The sequence below is a fragment of the Oncorhynchus masou genome, chromosome 29 (assembly GCF_036934945.1).
Source record: "Oncorhynchus masou masou isolate Uvic2021 chromosome 29, UVic_Omas_1.1, whole genome shotgun sequence".
NCBI lineage: Eukaryota > Metazoa > Chordata > Actinopteri > Salmoniformes > Salmonidae > Oncorhynchus > Oncorhynchus masou.
Window position 1 is genome coordinate 65474268 of NC_088240.1, and position 17764 is coordinate 65492031.

A 17764-nucleotide genomic window follows, 5' to 3' on the forward strand; every position below is an offset into this window, starting at 1 on the left:
TTAGTTATCTTTTGTTTGTTTTTTTGTCCCAGCCTTCAGCTACCCTCAACCCCTCCCATCTATCTCTGAAGACCATCCAGTTCTGATTTCTAGCTGCCATGTATTTTTTCCACTGTGCTGTTTTACAAAAGTTTGGACTCTTTCTATTCTTATAGTTTCAGATTCTTCAGATTTTTTGGCCTTCAGACTACAATGACACTGTTGTACACGTAACACCAGCCATCTTGTCTGACTACCCTGCTGTACTTTTTGCACACATCTACAAATCACCTAATGGAGTTGCTGGAAGAAAGAAATAAGTGATCTATCCTTTGAAAATAATGACGTATCTCAACTGGATTGCTACCTTCAAAATCAACTTTGAGATCCTGGACAATCTGACATCCTGGACTACTGCAGCTTGGCGTGACAAATGATAGGTAACGACATCAGGTTTAGGAATCATGACAGGATTAAAATGGCTGCGTATTCTGTATGTTTGGATAGACAACTACATTACCTGTGGAGTGGCGTCCTAGTTTGAGCATGCGGAGGGACCTCATGAGCCTGAGCACCTGCACCACGCGGCCCATGTTCTCCAGCTCAGTAGAGCCACCGTGCAGACTCTCAACTGCCAGAGTCACATAGAAGGGCAGGATGGCTAGCAGGTCGATCACATTGGGAAAGCTACGGGTGAAGCGGCACTTGTCGCGCACAGAGACAAAGCGCAACACCAGCTCGCCGGTGAACCACACCACGCACACATATTCCAGTGCATCCACGAAGAAAGGTGTACCCCCGTCACTGCCCCCACTCTCGTCACCGATCCCGTTCCCACCCACATTCCCCAGGTCCAGCGAGATGAGCACAATGTTGACAATGGACACCGCCACGAAGATGATGGACAGCGTGCCGAAGGCGCGTGCCGCTCGTGAAGACTCTGGCTTCTCCAGCAGGTCCCACAGGCGCCGCCGGAGATCTGGGCACGCCGCGCCGTTGAAGTCTTCGTCCTGGCTTTCGTCAGCCACAGCCTCGTTCCGCACGTCCAGGCTCTCCTTGAGCTCCTTGCGGCGGTAGTAGCGTTCCCGGCAGCAGGGATCGATGCAGAGCTCGTCGATGCCCCAGTACTCAATCTCCTGGAGGAAAGAGAACACGCAAAGCTCCTCCCTGACATGCAGGTGGCCTGTGCGGTAGAAGTTTATCACATACTGGAAGGTCTGTGAGCTGCGGTCAAAGAAGAACTCATTCTCCAGCAAGTCAGCGTCGTCACAGAGCTCCAGGGCAGAGTCCCGTGTGGACAGGGCCAGCTTGCCCAGACGGGTTTCTGGGTGGGATGCCAGCAGCTCCTGGGAGAGAACGTAGCGGCTTCCTCCCACGTTGATGGTGAAGAAGTCGAGTGGGTAGTCACAGACAGGAGGGGGCTCGCTGTAGAAGACGCTAGAGTCTATGGACAGGAGGGAGGTCCTGTCCCTGGAGAACTCAGCTGGGCTGGATGAGCTGCTCATCATGGCGGCCACAGGCCTGCCTGGGGTGGAGGGGAAGACCTGAAGTGGGACTAGGAGTGCAGTTGGGTATCAAGGAAAAGGTAAACAATGAGGTCAACATTTGTTCAGGTTCAAAATACTGGCACCAAATCTGGCACCAAATCCAATTGAGACCACAGAGAACAGCTAACATGTAAGGTAGAATCTTCATACTAATTCCAAGAGGAATTCTCTACTTGGTCCCTGCTTGTTCCATCCCCTGTGTAGCCCATTAGCCATGTGGCAAGGGCATACATTGTACAGCTTGGCTAGAAGCAGCCATTAGTTATCCCTAATCCTCAGGTAACTCCCTCTGCTCCCTGAATGAAGGAATCCACATTTCCTTGGCTGCTCCTACCAAGAGCATCGTGTCAGACATCAGATGAGGGGGAGAGAGAGAGAGAAAGAGGGGAAGACAGGGAAAGAGCCTCTGGCCGTGTTCTGCTTCTTAAAGCTCTTTGTGGAGATTTAAATATTTTAGCTGGCCTACCTAATTAATAGAATTAATGTTCCTATTCCTTTAATCATTAATTCCCTTTGTTAAGTTTATCTGCTATCCAACAACGTCATGGTGTTAATTTTAAGCCACACATATTTAAAAGATACATTCTGAAAAATGGATATCAGAGCAGTTGATCTGTTGGCAAGAATATAGACACTGTAAAATATGCTCACCTGTCATGATTGAAACGAACTACCATATACTGAAAACATGCCCTGTGTGTAAAAGTGGTGAAAGATGAGGATTTTCCTACATTTTAAGTGAGAGGAAGACGATAATGCCTAAGCTACACCAATTGATATAATAACAAATCCAAAAGGGGCTAAATGTAAATTGCTATTTAAACCAAAAGCTTAATGGTCCTACCAAACACGTTTCTGGGTATGGAGATATTCTGGTTGTGTTTACTCTACATGTTTCTAATGTCTCTAAATGGCTGTGTGAATTCAGAAGTTTACATAAACTAGTTAATGACTCAACCTAAGTGTTTAAAACCACTCAGCAAATTTCTTGTTAATTAACAAACTATAGTTTTGGCAAGTCGGTTAGGACATCTACTTTGTACACAAGTAATTTTTCCAACAATTGTTTACAGACAGATTATTTCACTTAGTTCACTGTATCACAATTCCAGTGGGTCAGAAGTTTACATACACTAAGTTGACTGTGCCTTTAAACAGCTGGAAAATTCCAGAAAATTATGTCATGGCTATAGAAGCTTCTGATAGGCTAATTGACATCATTTGAGTCAATTGGAGGTGTACCTGTGGATGTATTTCAAGGCCTAACTTCAAACTCGGTGCCTCTTTGCTTGACATCATGGGAAAATCAAAGAATTCAGCCAAGACCTCAGAAAAAAATTGTAGACCTCCACAAGTCTGGTTAATCCTTGGGAGCAATTTCCAAGCGCCTGAAGGTACCACGTTCATCTGTACAAACAATAGTATGCAAGTATAAACACCATGGGACCACGCAGCCGTCATACCTCTCAGGAAGGAGACGCGTTCCGTCTCCAAGAGGTGAAGGTACTTGTGTGAAAAGTGCAAATCAATCCCAGAACAACAGCAAAGGACCTTGTGAAGACTCTGGAGGAAATAGGTACAAAAGTATCTATATCCACAGTAAAAACAAGTCATATGTTGACATATTTTACCTTTATTTATTTAACTAGGCAAGTCAGTTAAGAACAAATTCTTATTTTCAATGACGGCCTAGGAACAGTGGGTTAACTGTCTGTTCAGGGGCAGAATGACAGATGTGTACCTTATCAGCTCGGGGGTTTGAACTTGCAACCATTTCAGTTTACAAGTCCAACGCTCTAACAACTAGGCTACCCTGCCACCCCATAACATGAAAGGCCGCTCAGCAAGGAAGACTCCACTGCTCCAAAACCTCCATAAAAAGCCAGACTACGGTTTGCTGCACATGGGGACAAAGATCATACTTTTTTGAGAAATGTCCTCTGGTTTGATGAAACAAAAATATAACTGTTTGACCATAATGACCTTCGGTATGTTTGGAGGAAAAAGGGGGATGCTGCAAGCTGAAGAACATCATCCCAACCGTGAAGCATGGGGGTGGCAGCATCATGTTCAGGGGGTGCTTTGCTGCAGGAGGGACTGGTGCACTTCACAAAAGAGATGGCATCATTAGGTAGGAAAATGATGTGGATATATTGAAGCAACATCTCAAGACATCACTCAGGAAGTTAAAGCTTGGTCACAAATGGGCCTTCCACATGGACAATGACCACAAGCATATTTCCAAAGTTGTGGCAAAATGGCTTAAGGACAACAAAGTCAAAGTATTGGAGTGGCCATCACAAAGCCCTGACCTCAATCCTATAGAAAATGTGTGGGCAGAACTGAAAAAGCGTGTGCGAGCAAGGAGGCCTACAAACCTGACTCAGTTACACCAGCTCTGTCAGGAGGAATGGGCCAAAATTCACCCAACTTATTGTGGGAAGCTTGTGGAAGGTTACCCGGAATGTTTGACCCAAGTTAAACAATTTAAAGGCAATGCTACCAAATACTAATTGAGTGTATGTAAACGTCTGACCCACTGTGAATGTGATGAAAGAAATAAAATCTGAAATAAATAATTCTCTCTACTATTATTCTGACATTTCACATTCTTAAAATAAAGTGGTGATCCTAACTGACCTAAAACAGCGCATTTTTACTAGGATTAAATGTCAGGAATTGTGAAAAACTGAGTTTAAATGTATTTGGCTAAGGTGTATTTAAACTTCAACTGTATTATGAGAAAAGAAAATAAGACTGTAGAATTGAGTAAATTGGATTTTCATGCAAGCAATCACATTAATTAATTAGTCAATCAATGGTCATTGCAGAAGATATTTGATGAGCATAAATGCAGAATAAATGGGGGCATCTAGACATTGTAAACTGGCATCCTATTACACAATAACAATATTATATTACTGGCACATCATAATGAAAACGAAGTGTATTCATGGTTTTAATTTCACTCGCAAATAAAATAACTACCTACATTTTGTAAGCCTAAGAGGTGAGCAGTTTGGATTATGTAATAACAGAGCAACACATGTGTTTCGAATGAAAAATAGCTGTAGATATTCTGGTTATTATATGAATCATGAATAAATATACAAGTTGCTGCCAAATATTTATTAGATTGAAATAAATTATGTTTTGCATTAAATTGTTTTGCTGTCAGAGATAGGTTACTGGAATGTGGACCACAAAACTACAGTAATAGCCACGAAACTAGCCCAAATAATATAACTTAGCCAATTTAACATAACAAGGGGGAAAAGATTGGTCTTACCTGGCTATATAGTGAGAGTTTCCCTCTTGATAAAAGGGATAGTTGAGTTTTCCATCCTCTCCATTAGCCAAGTTCCTTTTAATATTCTGCGTAAAACAGCCAGTTATGTGTTTTGACACTAATGTTGATCATGGTTATTATCTTCTTGCAAGCAGAAGTGAAAAAGAGCTCCAGTTATTCGAAGAAAACATGACAAAACTCCGTGCGTTTCAGACAGCTCCAAGACCTCAGATGCGCACCGCACCGTGCACTAGACCCTCTTGACTGTCCTTGCTATCTTGGATCATTTGGACGTCACTACCCCTTTAAAGTTGAAATAAAAACTGGTTAGGGTTAATGGTAGGGGATAAAGTTATGGTATGGACGTCCCAAGGATTCCGGATTGCACTAACCCTCTTGGCTTGCGGTGCCGTTTAAAAATGTTGAGTAGCAACGAGCACTCGCAAGGAAGGGCGTTTTTCTGAATATAGCGCATGCAAATGTATTATGGGTCCAATTTACCTTATATTAGAAACCATGAAAATAAATATTTCATATGAAAGTTTTGAACGCTGGCTTATCAATGATATTACATTATGCAGATTGATATTTCCAGAGAGATGGCATTGTAGACAATTTCACAAAATTGTTCCATTAAAAAACGTGTCCCATCTCAAAGGTTTTCTAACTGCAACACATATTTTTGTCCATTCAAACATGTCTCTGAAAAAGGGCTCATCTACATGCACCATTGTATGTTCTCAGCTCATTTGTATTTGCAAAAATCCCCCAATCATATGCTTTGAATCAGACAAAGTCAAGGGTCCTCAATTGACATTTTTACCTGCCATTTCAGTTCTGTAATGAGATTTATTTTCCTTCCTTGTTCAATGAGAGGAAAGCCAATGCAGGGGAGAAACGTCAAAGTACTTTTTTTTGTAAGATTTTGGTTCTTAAAATATCCACATTTATTTGTACAGATCCAGGACACTATTTTTAAATGGTAGGTTCCTGAATTCCCATTACGTTTTTACTTGTCACAGTTCACCTTCCGTTGACCCCAGAGAGCCATCGGATCTTTTCTTCACTTCCCATGGCAATTATGGAAGCGTTGAGACAGGCTTGGTCTGCCGTAACTGCACATCCACAGCTCTCCAGACATGCAATTACTGTCCATCTATATGTGCCATTTCTCACATTGTTCACCCATGTGCATGGGAAGAATATGTATACAATAGGGTCCTATGTGACATGCAGGACATCAGGATCCAGGTTTATCTGTAAAGTGTCTAAGAAAAATGATAGTTTCAAGTTCATATGGCTACAGAGTTATTATATCAATAGTATACTACTGTTCGATTGAGACTTTTTAATTTATCTGTAGTCCCACTAACATTTATCTAAGCAATTTGATGGCAGTTTCCAGAGGCACTGTAATATCTGTACCATTTCTCCCATTGATAAGTTACTTGGCACCATCTTCTGTTCATGAGAGGTATCGCCAAGATCAATATCCATAAGTATGGTGCTTGATTCAATTCACATATTTCACAATTCAAATATAGACAGCTAAAATGTATAAAACAGAGAGGTTACCCACATTGTCTTCTCCACGAGTGGGTCTATGTAGTCTTGGAGCTCAGTGTTGAGGGTCTCTGGCAGTAGAACGCACAGACCCCCGCCGATGAAGGGCAGGAGGCCACAGATGAGCATGGACAGGGCCTGGTGGTACACATCTAGCAGATGCATTAGAGGGGCCAGGATGCCCACCCCAAAGGCACAGATGGAGTTAAGACCCACACCATTCTGTCTGCAAGGATGATATGAAAAAGGACATGGCAATAAATGTATCCAAAAGTGGACGAGGAGAAAATTTGACACACAGTATGAAGAATGAGGATATTATTCTGCTGTAATAAACAGTATACATTGGGAATTTAACTAACCTTACAATGGTGGGATAGAGTTCAGCAGTATATACATAGACAATAGTGAAGGAGGCTGCTATAGCAAACTTTCCAGTCACTGCAATGACTGTCACCAATACTGGAAGGTCTAAGGGTCAAAATAAGACAGAAATAAGTACCACCAACAGGTATGTTTCAGAATATAACGCCATCTAAGTTCAGGGAAATTGGGGGCTCTTGGGGGTGGGGAATGGAATTCATTGGGGGGGGGTCTCAAATGGTTGAGGGACAGCTATTGGGGAACTGTGGGGGGGTGACTGTCAGCTCGCTCAATAGTTAAACACTGTTTGATGATTGTAGACAGTACAAGGTGTTATATTTTAGCTAATTGAGATTAGAGATTGAAGTTTGTGGTAAGAGACAACCTTGGAGTATTGCCCCACCTCGCACAAATGTGTTCATAGCAATGCCTGATATTGGCATGCTGATCACGAACCAAAGGCCAATGTAGACATAGATGTCGGGGGAGAAGGCAGCAGGCAACTCCAAACAGCAACTGGATAGGCAGGGAAACGAGGATGGCAAAGTGACAACCAAACCTGCGGGGGTATTTCACATTTTTGGGGTGACCTCTTCACTAAACTCGTGACAATTTATAAGTGGATTGTGTGTTTTACCTGTGTGCCATAGGACCAAACAGCAGGGACCCTATTAGGAGGGCGGTCATGTAGATGGACTGTGATGCCTCACTCACACCTTTGCTTTCACACACCAGGTTAAACGGATGAGGAGGAAAGGAAAGAGGAGAGAATTTAGTTGCCTTTGATAATCAGGAAATGGATTGCTTCTTTTCATTATAAAAGCGTCAGACATGCCTAATCTCACAAAATTTCAGATAAAGTGCATTTGGAAAGTATTCAGACCCTTTCTTTTCTACATTTTGTTACGTTACAGCCTTATTCTAAAATGCATTGAATTGTTTTTTTCCCCTCAATCTACACGCAATACCACAATGACGAAGCAAAAAACAGTTTATTTCACCGTAGCCAGCGATTACAGACTCAAGCCTTCTTGGGTATGACGCAACAAGCTTGGCACACCTGTATTTCCTCCCATTCTTCTCAAGCTCTGTCAGGTTGGAAGGGGAGACTTGTCCCGAAGCCACTCCGGCGTTGTCTTGGCTGTGTGCTTAGGGTCGTTGTCCTGTTGGAAGGTGAACCTTCAACCTGCTCAGGACCTCAAACTGGGGTTTCATCAAGGATCTCTCTATGTACTTTGCTCTGTTCATCTTTCCCCCGATCCTGACTAGTCTCCCAGTCCCAGCCACTGAAAAACATCCCCCAAAAAGAATGCAAACACCACCACGCTTCACCGTAGATATGGTGCCAGGTTTCCTCCAGACGTGACGCTTGGCATTCAGGCCAAAGAGTTCAATCTTGGTTTCATCAAACCAGAGAATCTTGTTACTCACCGCCTGAGAGTCTTTAGGTGCCTTTTGGCAAACTCCAAGAAGGTTTTCATGTGCTTTTACTGAGGAGTGGCTTCCATCTGGCCACTCTACCATAAAGGCCTGATTGGTGGAGTGCTGCAGAGACGGTTGTCCTTCTGCAAGGTTCTCCCATCTCCACAGAGGAACTAGCCACTCGAGAGCACCCTTACTTGCGCCATTGACATGAGCCACAAATACATCTGGACCAAGCCGTGCGCCCTGGGGGAGGCCACAGGAATGTTCTTGAGGCCTGGGATAGAGTCTCATGGGATCTTGTAACCTGGCTACAGGTCGGAATGGAAGTTTCAAATTCATGGCATGGTCTCTGGTCGGGCAGATAATTGCAAAAGGTGTTTCATTGTAATGGTGTGATCCACAAGATCGAAGGCCGTGCTGTAGTCCATCAGGACCAATGTGCTGGAGGTGCCTCTGGTGTTTGCTGTTCTGTACAGGCAGTGGTTGAGTGTCCCTTGAGGAAGCCAAACTGTTGTTGCCCATTCAATAACAACAACCTTCACACACCTTTACCAGAAGAGGTGTGAACAAGGTTGGTCAATGCTCAGAGGATTACTCTTCAGCAGTGAATCTGCCACTGATGAAGGGGCTTTTCTGGTTGGAGGGGAGAGTAGTCTCCTGTGCATGTCCCATGGTTCAACAGTAGGGAGTGGCATGGCTGGCAAACATCTAGGTAGGTCTGACAGGTGTAGTGTAGGTAATGATGTGGTGACAGATGAAAACTTGGCATCTATAGAGCATTGGCAATGGCAGAGTGGTTGTCTGAGTGGAGCCTGTCAACTTTGATGGAGATTGTCTTTTTACTCCTGGTCAGAGATGTATTTTGATGGTACCATGTGGTACACCTGCTTTTTGCTAACTGTAAAGAATGTAGCATACAAATTATAAAGAGTGTACCTTGCATCAAAAATGCAGATTTTTTTTTTTAAAAGGTTAAATATTTGATTTCCAGTCACATAAATAAACTTATATTTTAAGCCAAGAAAGCAACCCGGCCTTTCCATAATACACTCAGCCTAGTGTGGGATATAATGAAAAAAATCGCATTCTGAAAAAGCACTAATATTGTGAAATAGCCCAAATGCAACAGGCGCCACATTAGTTTTAGGCCTACCTTTACCAGGTGAGTCCCTCGCCCCCGCTGTTTTCCTGCACAACAAGGTGGTAGCAACAGAAAGTACTGTACAGTGTATCCCGTTGATCGGTTTCTACTGATTAATTGACACGCCAAAATGTTAACTCTTGAGGGAGTTATATTAACCTGCACCGGTCAATGGCTTTAAACTCCTTAAACTCACCGGGGTAACTCGGGACAGATAATCGAATCCCCTCATTGAGTGTATTATCCAAACGACCAATAAAACCAGGGAAATACGACGTTGGATGTTAGATTAGTCCTAATTGGCTAATTTCTAATATTGTATGGTTTAGTTAGTCATGATTGATTTATTTCTAATGTTGTGTTGTACGTCATCTAAATGATTGCCCATTGACGCCCACACTGCAACAACCCCGCCATTTGGAACCTATAATCCAATTCTGTTTTGGTGGCAAGGTAAAGTATTGAATTTATTGGCATACTGCAATAGCTGGTTATAGATTTCGAATGAGTCAGAATGGTCATATTAAGTATAATTATTGCGTTGAAACAAATAAATGTTCGGCTTTTAGGTGCATTCAGTAGCTAAAAAGAGCTGGCTGACTGGATGCAACGTTGACAAGAAGACTGAGCTAACCGCGGTAACGTTAGCTAGCCAAGTCAGGCAGCATCAGCGGGAATGTATTGCCTAGTTAGCTATCCCGTAGATCGGTTTCTACTTAAACACCATTGTAAATTCAACAGGTTAGCAAATATCGAGATAGTTTCAGTCTACGTGGTGGTGAACTTTGGGACAATGGCGTATTGTACGTAACGTTAGTTGACTAGCTGGCTAACGTTAGCTCTATGTTGTTCAAAACAAACCTGCGCGCCAAATCATGTCTCCGGGCAACACACCGCAAAAAATGAAACTCCATAAGATTGAATGTACTGTTGTAGCTGGCTAGCTATGTATACTAATAATGACAACTATCTGGTGGTGGGTAAATTGTGATTGATTGTGAATTTAACTAACTAGGTAACGTTAAATGGCTAATTTCAGATAAGTGGTTAGTAAGTACAAAAAATGCAATTGAACAAAAACTATCTAGCTAACAATGTTCTCGGACATGACATTAAGTGCGATGGAAAGTTGTTGACTAGCTAACGTTAGCTTAATGTTGTAGTTAATATTAATCGCATAAAAAGTAGGGACTATTAGTCAGGTGCTTTTCCAGGGATATCTGGCTAAACTGCTGGTGGAACTACTTTCTTCCCAAAACAGGGCAGCAGATGTTACAAAGTACACTGACATGACTGAAACAGTGGATGAAAAGATGGAGGTTTGTCCCCTGTCGGATGAGATGGAGAAAGAACAAAAGGTTGAAGACCTGGCCGACTCACCATATAAGGCCCGGAAACCACGGAATGAAATGAGTAGAGACATAAGTATGATAAGTCAATGATGTTTATTAACCCGTTTTGCTCTATAGGCCTACACTGTTAATTTATAGTTCAGTACAGGTATCTACCTACGTATCATCCCTCCTTTACCTCCCTCAGCTTTGCATGGGTCCAACTTGTTAGTTATTGCATGCACAGAGGCCTGGTTTGCTACAGTTGATGAAGCCAGCAGCACTGAATTCTATTTGACCTGTTATGTTCTTCTTGCAGCTCTATCTCAAATAGTTGAAGGGAAGAGGGAGAAAAAGACGGTGCAAAGACTTGATTTCCAGGTTGCGAAACCTGTGAAGGTGCTGAAAGTTGAAAATGGTAAGATGGAGCATCCTCGGACATGCCTATCACCAAAGGCTATAGATGAGCGCAGAGAACGTTTCCAAAGTTTTGTCGACATGAGACAGAATGAAGCCTGTAAATAAGTTCTCATCAGTCTCGTAGTCTATGTATTGGGATGCAATTGTATCATGTACCAGCAATGCTGGGATCCCATGTCATGCTCCCACCACCATGTTGCCATCTGTAGTCAGCTCATTATTTAACAGTACAAACCTCATTTCCACTCCCTCTCAGGTGGCGGAGATAAATTAGGAGACATTGCGAGAGTGAACCACCACCTTGGAAAGCTGAAGGTTCCAGATCTGAAACCGCTTCATACAATTCTCTTTGATATGCCAGGTAAGGTAAGTGTATCTTACACTTTTTTTAAAGGCTGAGTAATGTCACAATGGACACCCCTGTGTGGGTAAAAACAACTAGAGTTGTTTGTAGTCGGTTGTCATTATTGATGGTTCCCTCCTCAGATTGCCACAATGAGGAAAAACATGCGGCTGTTCAATGGCTTCCCGTTCGAGGTTGACAGTGATCCCTATATAAAGAAGAAGGAGAGGATGATGAGGTAAGGAGAGGGGGTTGCTCAATTAGGACTTATGAAACAACAGTAGTAGCGTGTGTGTATGCAGACATACAGTACCAGACATACAGTACCAGTCAAGAGTTTGGACACACCTAATCATTCAAGGTTTTTCTTTATTTGTACTATTTTCTACATTGTAAAATGACTCATGGAATAATGTAGTAACCAAAAAAGTGTTAAACAAAACAAAATATATTTGAGATTCTTTAAAGTAGCCACCCTTTGCCTTGATGAAAGCTTTGCACACTCTTGGCATTCTCTCAACCAGCTTCATGAGGTAGTCACCTGGAATGCATTTCAGTTAAAAGGAAATTTGTGAAATTTATTTCCTTCCTGCATTTGAGCCAATCCGTTGTGTTGTGGCAAGGTAGGGGTGGTATACAGAAGATAGCCCTATTTGGTAAAATACCAAGTCCATATTATGGCAAGAACAGCTCAAATAAACAAAGAGAAACGACAGTCCATCATTACTTTTAAGAGTTTGAAAGTTTCTTCAAGTGCAGTCGCAAAACCCATCAAGCGCTATCATGAAACTGGCTCCCAAGAGGACCGCAACAGGAAAGGAAGATCCAGAGTTGGCTCTGTTGCAGAGGATAAGTTTGTTAGTTAACTACACCTCAGAAATTGCAGCCCAAATAAATGCTTCAGAATTCAAGTAACAGACACACCTCACATCAACTGTTCAGACTGTGTGAATCAGGCTTTCATGGTCCCAATTGCTGCAAAGAAACCACAACTAAAGGACACAAATAAGAAAGAGACTTGCTTGGGCCAAGAAACATGAGCAATGGACATTAGACCAGTGGAAATCTTTCCTTTGGTCTGATGAGTCAACACCACTGTGTCTTTGTGAGATGCAGAGTAGGTGAATGGATAATCTCTTTATGGTGTGGTTCCCACTGTGAAGCATGGAGGTGGTGTGGGGGTGCTCTGCTGGTGACACTGTCTGTGATTTTATTTAGAATTCAAGGCACACTTAACCAGCATAGCTACCACAGTGTTCTGCAGCAATACACCATCCAATCTGGTTTGGGCTTAGTCCCACTATCATTTGTTTTTCAACAGGACAATAACCTCCAGGCTGTGTAAGTGCTAATTGACCAATAAGGAGAGTGATGGGGTGCTGCATCAGATGACCTAACCTCCACAATCACTTGACCTCAACCCAATTGGAATGAGTTGGACCACAGAGTGAAGAAAAAGCAACAAACAAGTGCTTAGCATATGTGGGATCTCCTTCCGGACGGTTGGAAAAGCATTCCAGGTGAAGCTGGTTGAGAGAATGCCAAGATTGTGCAAAACTGTCAAGGCAAAGGGTGGCTACTTTGAAGAATCTCAAATGTAAAACATTTTTATGTTTAACACTTTCTTTTTTTTTGGTTACATGATTCCATATGTGTTATTTCATAGTTTTGATGTCTTCACTATTATTCTACAATGTAGAAAATAGTACAAATAAAGAAAAAACCCTTGAATGAGTAGGTGTGTCAACTTTTGATTGGTACTGTATATTTTTCACCTTATTTTATCAGGGAGTCGTACTGAGATCAAGGTCTCTTACAGATGAGCCCCGAATTACATAAATTACAGAAGACAGACACACCCATTAAAATATAATGCAAAATGCAACCTGAAAGAAAAACACGGTCATAAGAAATGAACACATTCATCAGTAAAAAGGTCCTCCAATCAGCTTTCTGAATATCCCTAGAGGCACCAACACATCCAATTTTAAGAACATTTTTAAGATTGTTCCACATAAGGTGCTTCTAACAGCTTTAATGAAGAAACCTGTTTAAACATGATCAGAAATATTGTAGTGATTGTGGATCAAACTTACTCTATTATAATTAATGACTAGTAATTATGTGCACTGATTCAGGATAACATGTGTAAGGTTGAGGACCATCTGTAAAGTGTTGGACCTGGAGAAGGGTGGAAACCAGTCAGTCCTCATCGATAGGATCATGACTTTCCTCATTAGTCCCAGAATATCAGGAAAGGTGAGTTACAGGTCTTCTCTTTATTTTTCAAATAAACTGTCCTGAACAGTCGTTTTCATGTGAGTGACTGGTCTTTGTTCTTTAGCTAGGTACACATTTCTTGAGTTTGGTCTTGTCAAATAGAATAGAAAACTGATCTGTGTTCACCAATGAGGTCTTCAAAAAGGTATAGGCCCTACCTATAATTCTATCCTTCCCATCTGCAGCCTGTGATTTCAAAGAGAAAGAAGAAGTCGAAGAAGAATATCTCAACCAAAGACTCTAAGAGCAAGACCAAGGCTAAGGCCAGGAGTACATCCAGCAGCCCCCGGAAGGTCAAAGCAGAGAGCAAGTCCAAAGCTATCGTCACTGATTCTAGCAGTGACGAGGATGAGGATGACGAGCAAGGAGTCACAGTCGAACAAGACGAGTCGGACGCTGAAAATAAGAGCGGGAAATCGGGAAAGAGGGAAAAGGTGACGACCGATGAAGATACCGACGATTCTGAAGACGATGAGGTGAGAAACTGAAATGTTGTAATGTAAACTGATAGGTATTGTCCATTGGAAATGGATATTTCCCTTATTTGGTCTTGGACGATACTAGTGCCACTATATAAATATTCTAGAACTGTAAAAGGGAACTGTCAGCCTGTTCTGTCACTCAAAGATTAAACACAGAAGTCCCTTCTCTCCTACCAATCAGGATCCCAAGTCAAATCCACCAGCCAAGGGCAAGAGAACACCTTCCAGGAAGCGCGCGCAACCAGCAAAGAAGGCAGCTCCTGCCAAAAAGAAAACAAAAGTGGAAGACTCCGACCTGTCTGAGTCTGATGCAGACAAGGATGATTCAGACAAGGATGATGAGGATGAGGAAGACGGCGAGAGTGAAGTTGAGAAGGTGAGACTCTTCTGTCAATCTGTCCCAGATTTTGGATTTGCTAAACTCACAGAAATTCTTGTGAATACAAAAATGAACAGTTTGGGTTTGTGTCCATATTTGTATGTAACAGATCATGTCTATAATATCTGGATAGGGTTTTTACCCATTTGTCTTTTTATCTTGAACTAATGGAATGAACTAATGGATTGATTTGTCCTCAGCCAAAAAAGAAACCGGCAGCTAAGAGGGCAGCACCGGCCAAGCCAGCAGCTAAGACCAAGAAAGCAGACAGCAGCAGTAACAAACAGAAAAATACTGCCAGCAAGGGCAATGGTAAGAATGTAGATTTACTTTTATAGCACGTTTCATACGTCATTGGCAACCTGTAGCCTAATGCATATTGTTATGTTTGTCTCTGCTTGTTTTCCTAAATAACAGCACTCGACAGCTCGGACGACGATGAGCCGTTGATCAAGATGATCAAGAAGCCTCCGACAGATGAGCAGCTGAAGGAGACGGTGAAGAGGCTGCTGAAAGACGCCAACCTGGAGGAGATGACCATGAAGAAGATCTGCCAGAAGGTATGTTTGCTTCTCAAACATCTCTGATTTGATATCACAATGATGGTTGGCTTACCTGTAAAAGTCTAAGGCAACAACTTCTCTGTCCCAGGTGTATGACACATACCCAGACTATGACCTGACCAGCAGAAAGGACTATGTCAAGCAGACAGTAAAAACGGTGAGTTACCTGTCCTCCCTTGGTGTTCTGGAATAGCAGCACTGTGCTTGCCTTCTAGACTACTAAAAGCTGTGTGATGCTTTTCAATTGTTTTATGTTATCAGACTTCTTTGTATAACCGTCTGTTTTGTTTTGTTGCAGCTGATTTCCTAAAGGACATGAAAACGGTCCTTGTGACAAATAACTGTGTGAACGTTCCAATGCTGAAAAAGGATCATCAAAAGAATGTGCCTACCTTAGAACTGCTCAAACCCCAGTTTTACTTCATGTGTTTGTTTTTATTTGAATCAAAATGTTTTTGTTTTTGTATTATGTCATTTCCAACTTGACTGCACACTTCTCTTAGGTCATATTTAACATGCTACTTAAGGCTTATGCCTTTGAGTCATTGCTTGTTAATAATCTGTGCTTTGTTAATACACTTTACAGTTTTTCTACTGATCCCAAGCAAAGGGTATTTAGGCTAAACGAACCGTGTTTAGAGATTCAAGGTTGGTCACTGTAAATGGAAACATGTCCTCAGGCAATGCATGAATTCACACATGGTTGATTTTAAATGTATTTCTTGACTTGACCAGTCAAAATAGAATAAGGCCCCTCACCATCGCTATCCACTGCCTTTGTCTTCTGTGGAGGATTTCAAATCTTTCCCTCTGTGGTTTTGATGCACATATAACAGCTTTATTGCAACAAGGCAGTGGTATGTATGTATGTATGTATATATGGGTGTATTCACTAGAACCAAACGGGGAGGGACCTACAGGAATTTGAACAATAAACTTTCTGTTTTTAGTAAATGGTTTCTGTTGCAAAACATTTTGGACTAATGATGCCACCCCTTTTCCCTTCCCCCTAGGCATTTTGTGTAAAATGGATTTGCATGGCGAGCTGTTCAATTGAGTTTTGAAAAGTATTGACACGGTCAAGTCTTCAAACATAATCCTTGACTTCATGTTTTTATATGTAAATGTGTACATTTGTGAATCATTTACTTTTGATGAGCTCCTGTTTTAGTCCTTATTTTGTCTCTGTATGCAGTACAGGATGATCTATGTAGTTGTTACCTTGCTCAATGAAGAGTTAGATTTTTTTTTTTTTTAGTCAATATACCTTTGACAAAGTGTCATTGAATGAAATTGTCTTCCAATGTTATGCATATAAATTAAATCAGATTTTTTGAATGAACACTTGTCTATCTAGTGTTTTACTAAAGCAAAGACACCCGTTAATAAGGTGGTAAACAGTTAAGATATTGGCCCTATTACGGCGCATCAACCTTGATGTCATGTAAATTGTGACTGCCTGACTAAGCTACAAACAATATTGGTCAGTACGATCTGGAATCCTTGGGACATTCCTACCTTAACCATTTTACATTTAAACTTCAATGGGATTTAGGGATGTCCCAAGGATCCCCAGATAGCAGGGACTAAATAATTTTGTCTGCATCAAAACAGTATCATAAACTGGGTGGTTCAAACCCTAAATGCTGATTGGCTGACAGCTGTGGTATATCAGACTGAATACCAGGGGTATGACTTTTTTTACTGTTCTAATTATGTTGGTAATCAGTTGATAATAGCAATAAGGCACCTCAGGGTTTGTGGAATATTGCCAATATACACTGCTAAAAAAAATAAAGGGAACACTTAAACAACACAATGTAACTCTAAGTCAATCACACTTCTGTGAAATCAAATTGTCCACTTAGGAAGCAACACTGACTGACAAATTGCACATGCTGTTGAGCAAATGGAATAGACAACAGGTGGAAATTATAGGCATTTAGCAAGACACACCCAATAAACGAGTGGTTCTGCAGGTGGGGACCACAGACCACTTCTCAGTTCCTATGCTTTCTGGCTGATGTTTTGGTCACTTTTGAATGCTGGCGGTGCTTTCACTCTAGTTGTAGCATGAGATGGAGTCTACAACCCACACAAGTGGCTCAGGTAGTGCAGCTCATCCAGGATGGTACATCAATGCGAGATGTGGCAAGAAGGTTTGCTGTGTCTGTCAGCGTAGTGTCCGGAGCATGGAGGCGCTACCAGGAGACAAGCCAGTACATCAGGAGACGTGGAGGAGGCCGTAGGAGGGCAACAACCCTGCAGCAGGACCGCTACCTCCGCCTTTGTGCAAGGAGGAGCACTGCTAGAGCCCTGCAAAATGACCTCCAGCAGGCCACAAATGTGCATGTGTCTGCTCAAACAGTCAGAAACAGACTCCATGAGGGTGGTATGAGGGCCCGACGTCCACAGGTGGGGGTTGTGCTTACAGCCCAACACCGTGCAGGACTTTTGGCACTTGCCAGAGAACACCAAGATTGGCAAATTCGCCACTGGCGCCCTGTGCTCTTGTCAGCAGTTCCTGCAAGAGGAAGGCATTGATGCTATGGACTGGCCCGCCCGTTCCCCAGACCTGAATCCAATTGAGCACATCTGGGACATCATGTCTCGCTCCATCCACCAACGCCACGTTGCACCACAGACTGTCCAGGAGTTG

At 42.3% G+C, this 17764-nt stretch overlaps 2 protein-coding genes across 2 annotated transcripts; one reads left to right on the top strand and one right to left on the bottom strand.

Annotated features, from left to right (window-relative positions):
• Positions 1-245: 245 nt before the first annotated feature.
• Positions 246-5182, bottom strand: LOC135521275 (potassium voltage-gated channel subfamily V member 1-like). The gene is made up of 2 exons (XM_064947198.1): positions 4816-5182; positions 246-1534 (listed from the first exon to the last, which is right to left on the bottom strand). Exon 2 carries the CDS (start codon positions 1485-1487, stop codon positions 453-455), a length of 1035 nt encoding a protein of 344 aa, XP_064803270.1. The 5' UTR covers positions 1488-1534; positions 4816-5182; the 3' UTR covers positions 246-452.
• A 4369-nt stretch (positions 5183-9551) lies between these two features.
• On the top strand, positions 9552-16447 carry LOC135520302 (protein DEK-like). The gene is made up of 12 exons (XM_064945735.1): positions 9552-9760; positions 10569-10732; positions 10958-11056; positions 11315-11424; positions 11545-11639; positions 13540-13660; positions 13867-14157; positions 14345-14539; positions 14743-14854; positions 14960-15102; positions 15194-15262; positions 15404-16447. Exons 2-12 carry the CDS (start codon positions 10597-10599, stop codon positions 15413-15415), a joined length of 1383 nt encoding a protein of 460 aa, XP_064801807.1. The 5' UTR covers positions 9552-9760; positions 10569-10596; the 3' UTR covers positions 15416-16447.
• The last annotated feature ends 1317 nt before the right edge of the window (positions 16448-17764 follow it).